Source organism: Lissotriton vulgaris, unplaced genomic scaffold (assembly GCF_964263255.1).
Source record: "Lissotriton vulgaris unplaced genomic scaffold, aLisVul1.2 SCAFFOLD_3506, whole genome shotgun sequence".
Classification (NCBI taxonomy): domain Eukaryota; kingdom Metazoa; phylum Chordata; class Amphibia; order Caudata; family Salamandridae; genus Lissotriton; species Lissotriton vulgaris.
Genome location: NW_028249805.1, coordinates 150,929 through 168,338, shown reverse-complemented (window position 1 = coordinate 168,338; position 17,410 = coordinate 150,929). Strand labels below are relative to the sequence as shown.

Below are 17,410 nucleotides of genomic sequence, written 5' to 3'. Positions count from 1 at the left end.
GGACCTGGAGTGGAAACCGAAGAAAGACCGCCCTCTTAACGCTTACATTAGCACTCCCACGGGCACGACGTTGAAGGTCTGGGACACACTTGCCTCAGATGAGAGGTGGACTACCTTTCCCTCGCCTTTCACGCCCATACATTTCAACCCAGCCTTTTCCCCGGTGCTCCAGGAGGGACCCTTTGATGCTTGGAGGGAGGGGGGTTGTAGAGCGTTGACCCATCTGTTTCATGGGCAGGATCCCCTCTCCTTTACTAACTGTATGCGAGACTATGGGATCCCCCAGACTGAACGGTATCATCACGTGCAGCTGCTCCACTGGGCTACGTCGCCTGGGATACTGGAGGCAGCTACAAGACCACCATCACTGTTTGAGGCCTTCTTATTGCGGACAGCTACCATGAAAGGAACTATCTCCTTACTGTACCAGCTTCTGCTTCGATCGGCCGTGGCGCCTAGGCCTCGTTACATGGAACAGTGAGAAGAAATGGTGGGGAGCGATATCTCTGATACCGAGTGGTCTGCACTATGGCGGGATCTGACTGCGTTTAATCACTCGCTGCATCTACGGGAAGCGCATCTTAAGACACTTATGCTCTGGTATCTTTGCCCAACTAGGCTCCACCGCATATATCCAACTACATCCGACAAATGCTGGAGGGGCTGTGGGCTTCTTGGTGACTTCCGCAATATATGGTGGGACTGTCCAGTGATTCGGCCTTACTGGGAGGAAGTTCTCTCACATATCAAGGACATTCTTCAATACCCTGTCGAGAACTCCATTGCCTATGTCTTGCTGGGCCTGCGGGAACCTGGACTGGAGTACCAGACTCGGCCGGACAAGAAGATCTTGTGGCTCTGCCTAGGAGCTGCCAAGCTCACGTTGGCCGCCGCTTGGAAACAGAAGTGGGCACCAGCAATTTCCCTGTGGCACGCAAGGCTGTGGAGGCTTCTAAGTATGGAAAGAATGGCGGACATCTACCTGGGTAACTTCAAGAACTTTCAATTTCAGTGGGGCCCTCTGGTCGCCTTTCTCTCTAAAGGGTTGCCATCTGCTGTGTGTCCCGCATCCTTAAGATCACTACACCTCTTTCAAGTCTAGAGTGAATGTTGGAATGGCAGTTGGGGTGAATGGAGTCACCACCATGGGGGGGTGAGGATTGTGAGGGGGGGGCTGTTTACGTTTTTTGGGTCCTGGGCCCTCCGGGGTGCATTTGTAAGGCTTACTGCCCTTTACTTTAGCTACACAGGAACCTATGCTTACGTACCAATAAGTGGTTTAAATCTTCAGTTGTCATTGCAGAGCTAATTGATCTGCTGATCTACGGACTTTGCACTTGCTCACAGCGGACTGAACTTAACGTGCTTTTATTACTGCATATATCAACGCTACCGCTTTATAACAGTGCCCCCTGTGCGGGGAAATGTGTGGCACCTCGGGGGCCCTTGCCTTGTTTATCACCATGTTTAACTCAAAATAAAAATTTTACAAAAAAAAAAATGAAAACTTACCACAAACGACAGCAAAGAATAATCTTTTACATTTCACTAGCTTCCACCTGCGCCCGCTTAGAGAGAACTTACCTTTGGGGCAATACTTACGCCTCAGGCAGTAACTGCAGTGAGGTAAAGGATTTTAAAGATCAGTCACAGGACCTGACAAATAAACTAAAGAGACGTGGCTACCCACATAAAATCCTTGACAAAAGTTGCAAGAGGGCCCGGAACCAACAGAGGGAGGCTCTGTTGGAAGATAATCCTAGAACGATGGAGGAGAATATCCCTTTGACATGTGTTACGACTTATAACTCCTTGTCGAACACAGTGAGTCATTCCATTAACAAGCACTGGCAGGTCTTAACAAGTAATAATCATAAATGGGAGAAACCTCTTTTCTCCTATAAGAGAGCCAGGAGCTTGAGGGACTCTCTGGTCCGCACACGCCCAGCCCATGTACCAGAACCCACCAACGAAACAGTACTCGATGCATGGGGGCTTCCCCCAGTCTTAGGACACTATCCATGTGGAAGGTGTAGTATATGCCACCGTACATCCCCTACAAAAAGCCTTGATTTGGAGCCAGGTAAACGGTGGGTGTTGCATCAACATACAAATTGCAACTCTGAAAACGTAGTCTACCTGGTCACTTGTCCATGTGGCCTACGTTATGTAGGTATGACTTCGAGACGTATTAAATTGCAGATTTGTGAACATCGGAGCAACAATAGGTGCCGAAAGAACACCACCAAACTTACTGCTTACTTTATACAAGCCAATCACACACCCAATGATGGAAAGTGGACAGTTATAGAACAACTTACGGGTGGCACTAGGGTCCAAGAGTCATTATATGAGAAAGAACAGCGTTGGGTTTATCGCCTTTCAACCCACCAAAGGGGTTTGAACAATTTAATCCGTCCCCGTACATTGTGGATTCAGCTACATTTACATATATTTCTTTATCACAGTACGTACCAACTAAGGAATAATTTAAAAATTAACTAGATGTATACTATAATTTTTCCATTGGTACTTAGTCCTACACCAGGAATTATTTAGCGTCACTTCTATTCGACTTCCACATTTAAAATTGTCTATTCGACTTACATATTTAAAGGTTGCCTGTCAGTCACTATACAATACGCTAGTCCATGTGACCTACACTTCTTCTTTTCTGACATTTGGCCTTCATACATAACTTTCGATTTGCTAGGTTTCTGTTTTCCTGTGTTCCATTGTTATATCTTGTGACCACTGAACTGTATGTGTAAAACATACTACCGTATTTTCTGGCGTATAAGACGACTGGGCGTATAAGACGACACCCTCCTTTTCCTTTTAAAATATAGGGTTTGGTCTATATTTGCTTGCTTATAAAATGAACCCGGTGAATAAGACAACCCCCAACATTTGAAAAGATTTTCAAGGGTTAAAAAGTCATCTTATACGCCAGAAAATAAGGTAATCTGTGCCTTTTGTCCATCTTTGGAGCATGTATAGCGCAACTTTATTGTGCTTATCAAGAAAAGGAACATGACTAATAAAGTTTTGCCATTTATTTTGCTCCTGTACCTTCAAAATCTTTGTCCGGTTCACGATTCACGTGATATTTTGGCCACGTCATCTATCTGAGTAGCGCTGTGATGTGTTGAAAGACAATACTTTTTCTATAACAAAAATGACTCATAATCCCTTAAAAATCTTTTGAACCAAGTAATGCTATCTCGGGTGACTATTGCTATGTGGATTAGATCCTTTGCATCGTTATGCCGTTGAAAGTATAATACGGCAAAACAGTAGATTGGACCAGCGTTACTAACTGGGCGGGTCCTCTTGACGTCATCACGCGGTTGAAGCGTAATGTTTCATTAACCGTCAGTAAAATCACAATCCTTAACATTGGGGCGGTGGATGCGAGCAAACTAGGTCGCAGGTGGGGAGTCGTTTGGAGTGAAGTGAGTAGGAGACGATTAGGTGTGTGTACGGCGAGGTGATTTGGTCGCTGTGTCGTGACTGCTTGACCGCCCCTTCTTTTTCCTTTTTTGTATTACCTCCAATGTGAAGTAACCCCCTCCACTGGTCCCATGGAGTGAAGCGCTATTTGCATTCATATAATTTCCTCCGTTTTTATTGCTATCTCTCTCTCTCTCCGGGCTATACCAGCATGCCCGGGTGTTTGTTTTATGATTTAGGGGACTCACCGTTAATCGTTTGAGTCCTTTGACTGCACATAACGTCCAAAAAATATCTCAATAATATCCACGGCACAGACGCGACAGAAACTATTTTTAGACGCGTCGTGACTTATTAAATGGGTATCTAACAAGGGGCTATGTAGATTCCCCATTGGGGCCTGTATTTATAATTAATAAATATTGTGGCAAAAAATGTATTTTGCTGATATGAGCGGGGAATATATATGTTCACCATTTAGTGTCTTAAAGCGTGAATGAGCAATAAATGGGCTGATAATGGAACTTAGTAAAGTCCAGCACAACATTGGGTGTATGTTTATTCATCTGTTGTTTTGTCTGCTTGTGTGTCCCGTTTTTCTTCCTCTACAGGTTTGGACACCTGGCAATGCTTGGGAAGTCTGGTATAAAATGGTGAGTTTTTTAATCATTTTATATTCACTTCACCTTTACCACTGAGGTTTGGGTACGCCTTAGCGGGCGTACACCGCCCAGTGGGTTCTTCTTACACTACTCTGTGGCCCTGATGAAAGCTCTGCCGACTTGGCTTTCTTGAGCAGAAACATGTCGACCGTTGATCACTATTTGGACACTGTTGGCTCAAACTAATGGCCAAATGTTTGTCCATAATTGATTTTAATGAGAGCTTGCTGTGCCTTTATTAAAATTAATTCTTGGCTACAGTACGCTCTGTTTTAACCGCACTTATCCCTAATTCACCATTATTCATGAAAAAACCAGCTCCACTGCAGTCGCAGGTGTTGTAGCCCACTGGGTAGGCATTCGGCCCGCCAGGTGGAACCCGATGATGAAGTTTTAGATGGACCTCTTCCTCCTGTTTTAACCTCACAGTTCCACATCTACACTCACTAGGCTTCTCACTTGCACTGCACTCAACAGCAAGGAAAAAAGATCTCCGACAAAAGGGCCCATTTATGGGTACCGATCGGGTATTGCAGTGCCGACTCGACGAGGAGCAGACCCGATGATGAAGCAAGACACCTAGCTGGCTGGGTGTAGGAGGAGATTTTCTCCTGCATCTAGTGAGTGGTGTATCCCTTTTCACTGATTCAACCTGTATTTTATTTTAGGAACAGCATACTCTCTTAACTTTCTACAAGTGGCATTTTCAGAATTACTTCAAAGTACTTTGCAGTAGTGTAAAACTTAAAAGTAGATGCACAACATGTTAAATACATTGCACCCTGCCCTGCCGACTGCCCAGGGCATAACTTAGTGGTGACTTATATGTATTAAAGAGGAAGGTTTCGGCCTGAAGAAAGGTTTATTTTGCCAGGCCGAAATGGCAGTTTAAAACAGCACACACAGGCTTTGCAATGGCATGTCTGAGACATGTTTCTAGGGATATTTAAATGGGTGATGCAATCAGTGCTACAGGCCCACTCGTAGCATTTAATTTACAGGGCCTGGGCATCGGGAGTGCACATTACTTGGGACTTATAAGTACATTAAATATGTCAATTGTGGATAAGCCAATGTTACCACATTTTAAGCAGATTAGCAGTATGAAGAGCCAAGAGTTCTAAAACCAACAAAATAAATTCCGCAAAAAGGTGAGGAGGAAGGCCAAACGTTTCAGGATGACCCTGCCTGAGTGACTCCAAGGGTCAGTTGATGACCTCCTGTCTGACCTACAGGGACATAACAATCTCCAAAAGCCTCCATGTAGCTGCTCAGCTGGCCTACTGCACTGGAACTAACTTGACCTGCCTGAGCTCTTCTGGACCCTTGACTGGTATCAGTTGAGTCCCGCCGTTTTAGCTGCAGTTTCCTGCCGCTAAAACAGCGATCATTTTAACGAGGTTCTTACTAATATGCCTTAATATGTTCTTTGTACAGGTTTCAGCAATCAGGCATGCCCTGGAATCTTAGTGTGCTTTTCTTTTGGCTAAGCAGAGTGAGTAAAGTACTCGCTCAATATTAAACACCCCTTCCAAAAAATAATCTGGCCATGATTTAGAGATTGCAAGTCTCATTCGAATAATCCATTGGGTATGACTTTAAAACTGTCTCCAGTACTCACTTGTTCCTTAGATCTGACTTTGAAATCTGTAATGAGCTCAGCAACTCTATTCTAAAGGTTCAGCATCTAAATTAGCTCTTTTCACTGGCCTCTAGCTTCAGAAGATATTGAAGCGGCTACAGTGAGGTCGTTAAGGGTGTTTTTCATAATGCGATGTGTGATGTCAACATTGATGCCATATGTGACATCATATGTAAAATCATAAGAGAATTTGTGAACATTGCCTTGGATCGGTGGGGAGGTTATTGTTGCCTTAGAACTTCAAATTCTTCAAATTGCTTTGCATCGTCACCATATAGTATTTTGCTAGTGCTATTATTAAATATATATTTGAAGAATTTGCAGCTCTAAGGCAACCATAACCTATATATATTGTATCTAAGTTGGTATGTTACTTCTAATGAGGATCATAGGTTGTGGGATGGCTTAGTGTGCAATTTCTCTGGGAATTCACCATACCCTTGGAATTACCAAAGGACAACAATCCTTTTTCATCTCTGACCATAATTAATAACACCTCCATTAATTGGGATTAATGCAACCTCAGTCGAAGCCAGAAATAAATCATAGACACACAGGGTTTAATATTAGAATTACTTTCCTTTTGTAACATTAGTTAAGTGGTGCATTCCCATTGAGTTTAAATGATTGTCCCTATATTGTGATAGTAACTTCCAAAACTATTGGCATGCTGTGTCCCATTGCTTTCTAAGAGCTGTACTGTTGGAGAATGTTTTCTTGGCTACTGAAGCAGAGCTACCAGGACCAGTGTCCGCTTTCTGTGAGTGTCTGCTGAAAAGTAACTACTTCAATGCCATATGAATAGGAATCCTTCTATAAGAAAGTAGATCATTGTTTGGGATATGTGACTGGTCACCTCAAACAATATTAACTCTTCTTGTCACGGTGAGCCCTCAAATTTTCTAAATTGACCTGAGCTCAACAACCTAGTAACTATGGCACAGAGCGGATCAGCTTACCTTAGGGCAATATATAGAAGTATTTTACAGCATCACAACAGTAAAAAGTCAAAACACGAAGAACACAATTAGAGTTAAATTCAATACATTCATAATAATAAATAAAATGACACCAATGTGTCAAAATTCCAATGAGGAAAGCCAGAGATATGATTAAAGTTTAATGTAAAAATTAGCTCCAAAATGGTAGTCAATATTTGCAGTAGAACTGGACATAGGTTCAATTTAAGGCTTTTTGCTATGGAGTCTGGGTCAGATTCATCAAAAGGACTGATCTCAGTGAAAGTTTGGAAGTCAAGCAGTTATAGTGTTTCTAAGTCCAGCTTTAGAAAGGGACTTTGTCACTTTTTTGTAGAAAAACGTTGACATTTCTTTTAAGCCCAACACAGAATGGGACCTTGTCACAATTTGAGATGGAAAATTGTCACTGTGCGGGAGCCGCTGAAATTGTAGGCACCACCATAGAACTATATGGGGACCTTTGAGCAGGAGAGCATTGAAATTAAATCTGAAGCTGGGAAATGCTGGACATATACTTTTTCCAGCAGGTCCTGCTGAAAATCTGGAGGAAACATTTTTGAAAGTTTCAGACTTTCAGAGGAAAGCACATGGATAATCCCAGGGAATCAAGGCAGAAGACAACAACAAAGTCCAATCCAGATTCAGTTGCCACTGGTTAGCTGGGCACTTTGGAAAAAGCCCTCTTGCAGCTTATTATTTACCTGTAACCACAGAGGAGGTCAGCAAACCGACCCTGGTAGTCCATTTACTCTTCCTGAACACAAGAGGGAGCAGATTTAGTTCTTCTGGGCTCCTCTCAGGTCATAGACAGTCTGTCCAGTCCACTTCTTTTCTTCAGCAGGTTCAGAAAGTGTTTTAACTACTTCTATATGCTGTCAGAAATCCACAAACTAAGAGATTCTACACCAGAACAGTCCATCATTTCAGAATTGGTGTCTATCTTAGAACCCCTATCCACTTTAGTCGACTGTTTTTTATGACACCCAAGTGACACAAAAGTCATCAAACATCAAAACCACCAAACACCTTTCTATCATGCTGAAAGATATTGAATTTGATGCCAAAATCAAGCATGGGCGGAAAATCCGTTCCGCTCGCGGATTTGGCGGATTTTTGGTAAATTTGCGATCCTCGAACGCTCGCGAATTTACCGAAAATCCGCAAATTCGCACGCAGGTGATTTTTTTTTCTTGGTGATACAATTTTGCGGCGTGCGGCTTAAGTTCGCAATTGCGAACATGTAGGTGCGGCGGGCAGCAACAATCTCGCACTCGCGAAATTACAAAATTTGCAATTCTGCACAAGAAATCCACTAGCAAGCAGCATAGACCTTCTGAAAATGATGATTTTTATCAGAATAACTCCTCAGGTTGACATTTGCCTGCCCTTTTTTGGATTTGATGCCTTTTGACTTTCTTTGGATCACTTTTGGATTAGAAATCAACTTTTACAAGTAAGTTTGTTTAGGGCATTACATTTGCTGTTCTGCAGAAAAACGAGTTTTGCTAAACTGAAAGCACTCAGCAGGTGCAAAAGTTCAAATTCATCATTAGTAACCATTCCCTGTAGTGCTTCCTGACTGGGGCCCCTCCAGAGTTCAGTTGCTAGTTGCAACAATTGTATGACCCTGCTCTGACCCTCACAGCTGGATCATAGAATAGCTACAAGTAGGCCACAAAGGTCCTGGAAAAAAAATTGCACTTCAACAGAAAGCAAATTACAGATAAGGAAGCAGGTGCCAGACTGGAATTTTAAAACAGTGACACATTAATAAATCAACCCCAAATTAATTCATGTCAGTTGAAGCAGGGCAGGTGTGCTTGCTTTTTCCCCCCATAATCTACAGTGATGATGATGAACCAGAGGGTGGCATTGATGTACCAGAGGGTGGCATGGGTGAGACAGAGGGTGGCAGTGTTGAAACAGAGGGTGCTGTGAACCTGTGATGATGAACCAGACGTAGAAACAACATAGTCGCGACCGTTGCGTGCCGACAAGTAAGTTCGCAATTGCGAACTGGTACAAAATCCTCGCGAACTGGCATAAACCCTTGCGAACACGATAAAAACAAAAAATCCGCAAATTCGCAGAATTCGCAGATTGCGAGTTCGCAAGTACGCAAATTCGCGAACGCCAGATTTTCAAAATTCGCCCATGCTTAGCCAAAACAATATGCTTAGAGGGCCTGTACACAAGTATACCTAAGGCTGAAAGCCAGAGAGTGTTAGAGCATGTCTTGCAGGAAGGGTCATGGAAGCTTATAGCACTTATTGCTTCATAATGAAATTAGCCAGATTAGCCTTACATATGAACTTCTCTGAGTTTGGAGGTACCATGCATTTCCACACAGAATATCAATGGGGAGTAGTTTTGCGCCAAGGTTGGCATGTTTATACGTACACCAATTTGAGAAATAGAACAGTCGAGTGTCCCTGTAAACTCAAATATATAGGGACAACCACATGAAAAATAAAGATTAGGATAAGCAAACATTACAGTAACATCAGGAGCCATTGCAACACGACTAGAATGATGGCACATTTTTGTCAACTGACCACACTGAGAATGGTTTCACATGGACCATTCTAGAAAAAATATCAACCAGCATTAATATGGTTAAGATACTCCTGGAACATGAACAGTGCTGGGTGTATGGACTTCAGAACCATGCCATATTCATAAATGATGAAATCCGATGGAATCAAATCAATTCTTGGAAGCTCCATACAAGATATGGTCAGACATGTGGCTGACACATGTGGGGATTTGACTGATGTGAACGACAAGCACACATCAAATGTAAACAATCCCGTAAAAAAAATCCACACAGTTGAGCACTATAACTAAGAGAATTTAGGGTGATTATTATAATAACTTGCACTGGTATAGTGCACTTTTCACCCACACACAAATGGCGTTGTGTTGGAAATATGGGTTATCAAAAGGCAACAAAGAACAGAGGTTGTGTATGCAACATGACCAGAAAACAGCAGGGCCATATCCATTCCCAACACCGATGCGAGTCTGCTGAAGACATGATCTCCTGGGACTATAGAACCCATGTTCTCCTGCCAAGCACCCACATCACAGCATATGATAACATGATGTGGCCCATCCAAATGCATCAGAGAATAAGTGTACCCATAAGGAAAGCATAAATCGGAAACAGAAATGCTGACTAACGTCTAGACAAGAACTAAGTGTGGTGAAATGTAGGTGAAATTTAGGTGCAAATAATGACATGGCACCTTTAAGAATGTGAGTATTCCACCAAAACACAACCATCATGACAAGGTAACCATAAACCTGTGTAACAGGTATGCTATAAATATAGCCAATTATCTTCCCTTTCTTTTTTTAATCATAATCACTCCACAACCACAAAAAAGGACTGTGTGCTGGTACTACCAATATGTAATTGTGTATGCATATGTCTCTGAAATTCAAGCATAATCCTCTTTCAGAGGGATATAACATTGCATTGATCGTGGAGTGTTGTGGGTGTCCTCATGTGTTATGCTAAAGTCAATATTCTGGTGCAAGTGTGGAAATGTACACAAAAGTAAGCCCACTACTGAAGGGTCACCCTCTTGTCCACGGGTTCCAAAGACTAACTAAAAGAGATCGGCACTGGAGTTGAAATAAAATAAAAAGTTTATTAATCACTCATGAGTGGGACAACATCCACACAACATCTCAAGTGTTGCAGGAGGAAGTACCCTGAACTCACAGACCATTGTCTTTATATACTCTTTTCTGCAATGTAAGCATGTGGACAGAAATGGAAAGAACAAGTTTACAAATAGCTATCAGCAAACAAGGGCATATAGATGACTACATGGTCAGCAAATAGGGAGGGGAGCAGGAATGCTATGGCAGTAGTAAACAGTAAACAGATAACATCTAAGACCAGGTGCACTGGCAGCCACAAACCCCCAGCACGCACATTGCTCAGCCATGTCAGGAGGTCAACTAAAATAGATGGCACAAGCAGAGTGAAAAGGCAAACAGCAGAGTACAAAAGAATTAGAAAGGAAACAAAATGGACCATAGTAAAAATGGCTGAAGCTTTTGCTAAGTAAAATCTTACACGTTTCCACACAAGTATATTAGCCCATGATAATAGAATGTCTATATCTCTTTTAGGCACTAATTCATGCCTGAGCAAGTAAGCCTACATGCATCAATTATTTATTTATAATCTTGTAATGTATGCAGCTACTCAAAAAGGGTTTCCCTGTGCTGAGCAAAAGAGAAGATGGCAGATTAGCACCTTAAAACAGCCAGGGCTTTAGGCCTTATCAGAATGCAAGTAAGGAAGTGCAGTTTCTCAGGGGCTTTGAGAGGGTGTTCCACAGTTTTGAATGCAAAACAGAGAAGGAGCGCCCTCCCATGAGAGTCAGGTGAGGTTCCGAGATCTCAGCTTGCAAGTGGGCTGATAAGGCAACAGCAGATCCTGCATGTGCTGTCAGCCTGCTCCTACTCTGTTTTTGAAGATTTAACACAGGGCATTGACTTGAATGCACGCTAAAACCATAAGCCAATTGAGCTCTTGAGGAGGGTGAGAGACCAAGACACCCTTTGGGAGCAGGTACAGACATCTAGCCACTGAGTTCTGAACTATCTGTAGGTGTCGTATGGATGCTTGATCTATATCCAAGTACAGTATGTTACCATAATCCAATCTAGACACAATTAGGGCTGGACTACAGTCCTTTGGGCTGATTGGGAAATCATCCAGCTATTCTTCAGCCACTTGAGTACAGCTAAACTGGTTGCAATAACCTTGATCACCTGAGCTTCATGGAAAGATTCCCATCCAATGCAAACCCCAAATTCTTAACCGTAGAGTACAGAGCAGGGAGAGTCCTTTTTATGCTGTCTGATTGGACTAATAGGGATGGGACAACAACAAGGAATTTTCCTTCGACCCAGACCATATAAACAGTCCTTAAAAAAGGCTTGAACCTTCAAGGGACCACACAGAAAAGGCACAAACATGTTGTCTCTGTAGAGGAGTAGGGAATCTACATGCCACGTGCATTCATACACCAATTCTAAAGACACTCATCATGTCCCTGAGCAATTTTTATTTTGGAGATTCCATCAGCTACATATGAACAGTGATCACTGGAATATGGTTGAGCACCTCTTGGTTTACAGGGACAGAATGAGGCCCAATGGTGAACCATACCACTAATGGTGTGCCTAAGGGTTTGAAAAACAACTGGTAAGAATTTCTACTCTAGGGCTCATCCAAACTCTTTGATCCCTAGGCATGTAAAAATAAGAGGGCCATAATGACCCTACTGTCTGATGGAGATAGAGTTCACTAAGGTTCCTCTTTTGGGATCAGGACTTTCATTTAGATATTGATCCAGAACAATGGAGACAAATGTAGCAAAAGTGGAAACAAGGAAGTCAAAAACTTAGGGCCGATTAGGATGGTGGATGGATTGCCTCTGCCAGTTCGGCGGTAGCCAGCGCCAGCCCGACGGAGGCAATCCGTCCGCCAGCCTCACAGAAAAGACCCCCTGCCACATTAGGATGGCTGGGTGGTCCGCGGCGGACGGCAAGGCCGTCCGCCGCTTTTCCGCCGGTCGCCTTTTCGACCGGCGGAAAAAGTGCATACATATGGTGGCAGTGTCTGCGAGACACCGACAGCCATATTACGATGCCGGCGGTCCTATGCCTTTCCACGGCGGCAATGAAGGCATACGGTCTTTGCTTTGGGGGCCCGTTGCGGGCCCCCAGGGTGAAGGGGGGTGCACATGGGGGGCACCGCGCAGTGCCTGTTATGTTGTGCTTTGAAACGCACAACATGCATTTTTAGCATTGCGGCGGGCGGTGTTTTCAGCACCGCCCGCCGCATAGTTGAAAATGCGGAATGCACCCGCCACTGTGGTGGGTGCATCCTGATTCGAGGCACGGGACCTCCGCCCCTGTGGCGGACGGTCCCTTCTTCCAACAGTATGGCGGACGGACTTTGTCTGTCCGCCATCCTAATCGACCCAATAGTGACAAAGAGAAAAAGCATGTATGAAATGGAACCTCTGGGAGTGAAATATAGGTGCAGAAAGTGTATACTGGTTGTTGAAAAAAGCCTGAGGTGAAATAAAAAATAGACACTCATTATATTCGGGAACCCTGATATTCTGCAGCCCTGGCGGTAGGCTTATGTCCAACAATTTTACAAATAAGCATTTTGTAAAACACATAATTTTTGTGAAAACTACACATGCTCCTTTTTGAAAAGTTATTCAACTTGAACTACTTCGAATGCTTTGACATCACTTAACATCTCCGTGATATCACTTGCACATGTAGGAATCTTTTTCTCATGAGTTTCTGCTCACACTGGGCACTTACACTTTTCTTCACTAGGCAGACAATCAAAGGAAAAAATGGTTAACATGCATGCTAGATTTATTTTACTAACATCGCTAGCATGGTGCAAAGACACAGAAATAAAGTCTCCAAGAGGGGCCAAGCTTGCATTTAAATCTGGTCTATTGTTGCATGACTATCATGAACAACTGATAAATTCTTCTCGGAGGGCAATCTTTCCACCATCTTGGAGAGCTATACTGCACACTTTTTGCTCCTGCATCATGATTATCAAAGTGATTGTTAAGGCTCATTCCGGAATATGCAATCAAGCTGATACATGCATGAAATAAACAAATTTCCTCGCAAGCAAAGATTTTCTATTTTTTGAAGGACCACTTTTTTTTTCATGCAAAGAAAAATATTTTGTCAGAAAAACGTGTTCAAACTGTTGATGCACAATACCTTGCAATTTTTACTTCTTTGCCTTATCACTGGGCTCGATATGATGGCTTTGTGCTCCGGCAGCTGAGGGAAGGAGCTCTCGATGAAGATGTAATGTCCAGATGGTTCCCTCAAGGTGTGGTCCGTGGCAGGTCCTGTGCCAGTGGTCGGGGTGCTGCCCGCTCTCAGACTCCAGTCAAAGTCATCATTTTTGTTTTGTGTCCAGGAGCAGAGATCAAATTCGAAATCACATCGACCAACGAATGTGCCTGAAAATAGGTTTAAAATGAGAACTAGTTGAATGAGAAGAGCAGCTGCAAATTTGAACTCGTATAAATCCGACCTCAGATATAGCAGTTGAAACATTTAAGCCAAACAGATGGATTTATGACAGCAAATTTGTAGCCATGTGGAGGCAATATTTTTTTGAAGCCTGCGCGTAGTTCGTGTAGTTTTGCTACGCGGAACTCCTCAAAGTTACAAAAAAAAAAACTGTGCAAAGTTCCACGAGTGGCGGAGTGTAGTGCGAACTGCAGTTTGTGCTGGTATTCATGCCGCTCGGGTAGAAATTCTACCCCTAGCAGCAGCTCGCGCTCGCGAGTAGATTTTCTACTCAAGTGTCAGCTTTCTCAATGAGAACGGTTGCAACCTGCCACAACAGCCTGCGTTGAGAAATCTCACAGAGAGGCATTCTAGTGCCCGAAAATCTCACTAGGGGATGCAAATTCTTGCTCTCCAACTTAATGTTGTCAAACCATGTTCGTGAAAAAACTCTGCCTCATGGCAGTTGGCAGAGTTTTGCCGGAACTCCACACTCCTAGTGGAGTGCGGAGTGGGGAAAACTCCACAAACTCTGCCGATGGAGCAGAAATTATCAAGCAACCTACATTTATGGATCAACAAAGGGAGAGATAGGGTTCAAGGGCACTCTTAGTCCCCAATCAATAGATACAAAAACAAAGGAAGAGTGTCCGTCAGTAAGGCGTGAGTGTGATCGAGATAGCACGTATAGATATAAGGCCAGCTGTAGTTGGTCAGAAGGCTGGGCTGACTTTCAAGAAAAAACTCATTATTTCTTCAAGAAACCCTCACTCACCCTAGTGGTGACATGCTTCATCATCGGGTCCACTCGGGAGATCGAGTACCTCCCGAGTGTGCTACGACGCCAGGAGACTGCGGAGCAGGTTGTTGTGAGAGTGAGATGTGAAAAAAAGTGTAGTTAAAAATGTCAGCGGTTGTACCAAAAAATCATTTATTCGCTGGTCAACTTGACATATTAAAATTAAAGGCTATGTGCAGGGAAACTATCCAAAAGAAATACAGGTGTTTCCTTGTTAGGGGAAGGTCAACATGTTTCTGCCCTTTAAGTGTGTGAGTTTACAGGGCTTTCGTCAGGACCAATAAGCGGGTGTTACCTCAACAGGTATAGGCGCGCTAAGGCCTACCCTGCTGTAGGTTGTGAAAGTTAAAAACAGTGGCACTATGTGTAAAAATAAGTGCGTGGAAATACAAACCAAAAGGCTTGGGGATTTGCCTCTGTTGCGAGGAGCCCAGAAGTCTGCAGATAGGTAAAAGACAGACAGACAAACAAAACACAAAACATAAAATGAACAGATGGTCATTACTGATCACGGTTTGTTGCCATGCAACTTTAGGTGTGGCGTGATACGTGCTAACAGACCTATCAATGGCCGTGGTCGGAAGGGATCACGTTGTAGAGTGGAAGTTGTGCCCAAGAACCTTGGTGATGGGCCTCAACTAGAGCCAGGGTAGTGTGACCTGGCGCAGTAAAAATAGTGAGGTAATGCAACGGGGGCTTGCAGTGCTAAGTCTGTCCGTGAGGGAAGCCTGGTAGGCTGCCCATAATAGTAACATTACCTATGGTAAGAGTACGGAGACATATTCCCCGAAGAGTGATGTAATAAGACAGAGCTACGTAATGGTAATGCGCAGCCCTGCTGGCCGTGAATAAGAGAGCTTAAATAGGCACACTAATTGAGAATATCGGTGGCACAGTCCTCACTTGTATTCAATATGAACCACGCCCCATAGATTCAGAGGGGGGGTGGGAGCGACAATGGCACACCCTGTCAGGGTAAAAACAAAAACACACACAAAGGAGAGTAGTTCAAGGAGAGTAGGCAGAAGCTTACACACACAAACACTTAGCTTATGAAGATGTCAGGTCGCTTGTACATATGCCCGCAACGCTCAGCACCCTCTCGGCACCTAGCTGTCCCCGCTGGATCTCGTGGATCACAAGCGAGGAAACAGCCCGGCGCTAAGAGAGGGAGGCGTCGGGACGTCGGCCAATCCCGAGCGTTCACTGGAACGAGGCTTGGGAAGCAAGCCTCGCGTCGTCGCGTACAAATCACTGTTGCACGCCGTGTCAAAACGAGGCTTGGAATGCACATTGGGTGCGCATGCGCGCACATGGATAGTGTTAGAACCAGATCGAGGCTTGGCACGCAAGCTGCCGAGCGAGATTCTAAAAGAGGCTTGACACGCAAGCCTGCAAAGGACGGACCGGCTGAGAGGTTCGTGAAACAGAAGTCGGCTATGATAAGAAGTTTAAAACTCACGTTAAGAACAATTAACATTGTGGATGGGTATAGGTTCATTGACAGTTAGGAGACAGAACAATCAAGGTGTTGGGGTACCCATCATCGCAAATGTAATATGGTGGATGATGGTTTGATCAATCATATTTGTGTACTGTGGGTTGTAACACGGGAGTACACTAATCAATATGAACAGCACACAAAACGATAGTGGTGAGTACCCACCATCATGGATGATATATTCAAGGGTCTGTAGTATTGGCATACTGAGGGCTGTGGCCAAAAGAGCGATATCACCAGTGAAGAACATACATCATTGGTAGTGCCCTGAAGTGGAGAGAAGCACAATATTAATGTTTCAGAACGCTGGCCCAAGGTATTTGGTCATTTAGACCTTGATTGTGTGTGTTGAGTCTGTAGACCCAGCGCTGCTCTTTTTCAAACAAAATATTCTCTCTGTTCCTGGGGTTGTTGACCTGTTCTATTACTGTCCAGGTCATATCATTGGGGGTATGATTTGCTTGCAGAAAATGCTCGCTGAGTTTGGTCGTTACTTTCTTGCAGCGAACATTGCTGCGATGTTCGCCAATGCGGGTCTTCACTTTCCGAGTTGTCATGCCCACATATCTCTTGGCACACGGGCAAGTAATCAAATAAATAACATGAGTGGAATTGCAGTTGGTATGGGACATTTGCGTCCATATTTTACCCGGTTCCAGATTTAACTGTTTTGTGTGGGTGGTTAAATGACAGACACTGCAGTCGGTACAAGGGAAGTGTCCGGTAATGGGGGGTAAATGCCATGGTTCAGTAACAGATCTGATAAGTGCTGATGGACATGCTAAGGGCCTTGTGTGTACCAGGGCATCCTTAATACTCCTGCCCTTTTTGAAAGAAAACAATGGTTTTTCCCAACTACCAATGCTACTGGTGATAATTCTCCAATTTTTGTTTATTGACTTTTTTACATTGTCGGATAGTGTGCTATATGTGGTAACACACGTCAAAGGGACCTCTGTGTCGATTTTTTCGTTCTCTTCCAGAAGGGCTTCCCGAGGTTGGTTCCGGGCCCTAGTCTGTCCTTTGTTGAGGATGCCTTGAGGGTAGCCTCTTTGTTTCAGTTTGACAGTTAGGTCCTCTGCCTGTGTCTTGTAGTCCGTAGTGCTACTGCAATTCCTTCTTAAGCGGAGATATTGCCCGTAGGGCAGGTTCTCACGTAGTGGTCTTGGATGGAAACTACTGAATTGTAGAAGATTGTTCCTTGCTGTCGGTTTGTGATGGGTCACAGTAGTGAGAGCTGTCCCATCGATCCTTATCACCACATCCAAGAAAATTATTGAT

General features: G+C 43.8%; 1 protein-coding gene across 1 annotated transcript in view; it reads right to left on the bottom strand.

Annotated features, from left to right (window-relative positions):
- LOC147663481 (MAM and LDL-receptor class A domain-containing protein 1-like) overlaps positions 1-17,410 on the bottom strand; it is a gene marked incomplete at both ends in the record, with an annotated part of 140,919 nt that overhangs the window by 8,761 nt on the left and 114,748 nt on the right. The window contains one exon of the mRNA XM_086950418.1: positions 13,530-13,777. Coding sequence (XP_086806544.1) covers positions 13,530-13,777 — 248 coding nt within the window. The remainder of the gene's footprint in view (positions 1-13,529; positions 13,778-17,410) is intronic.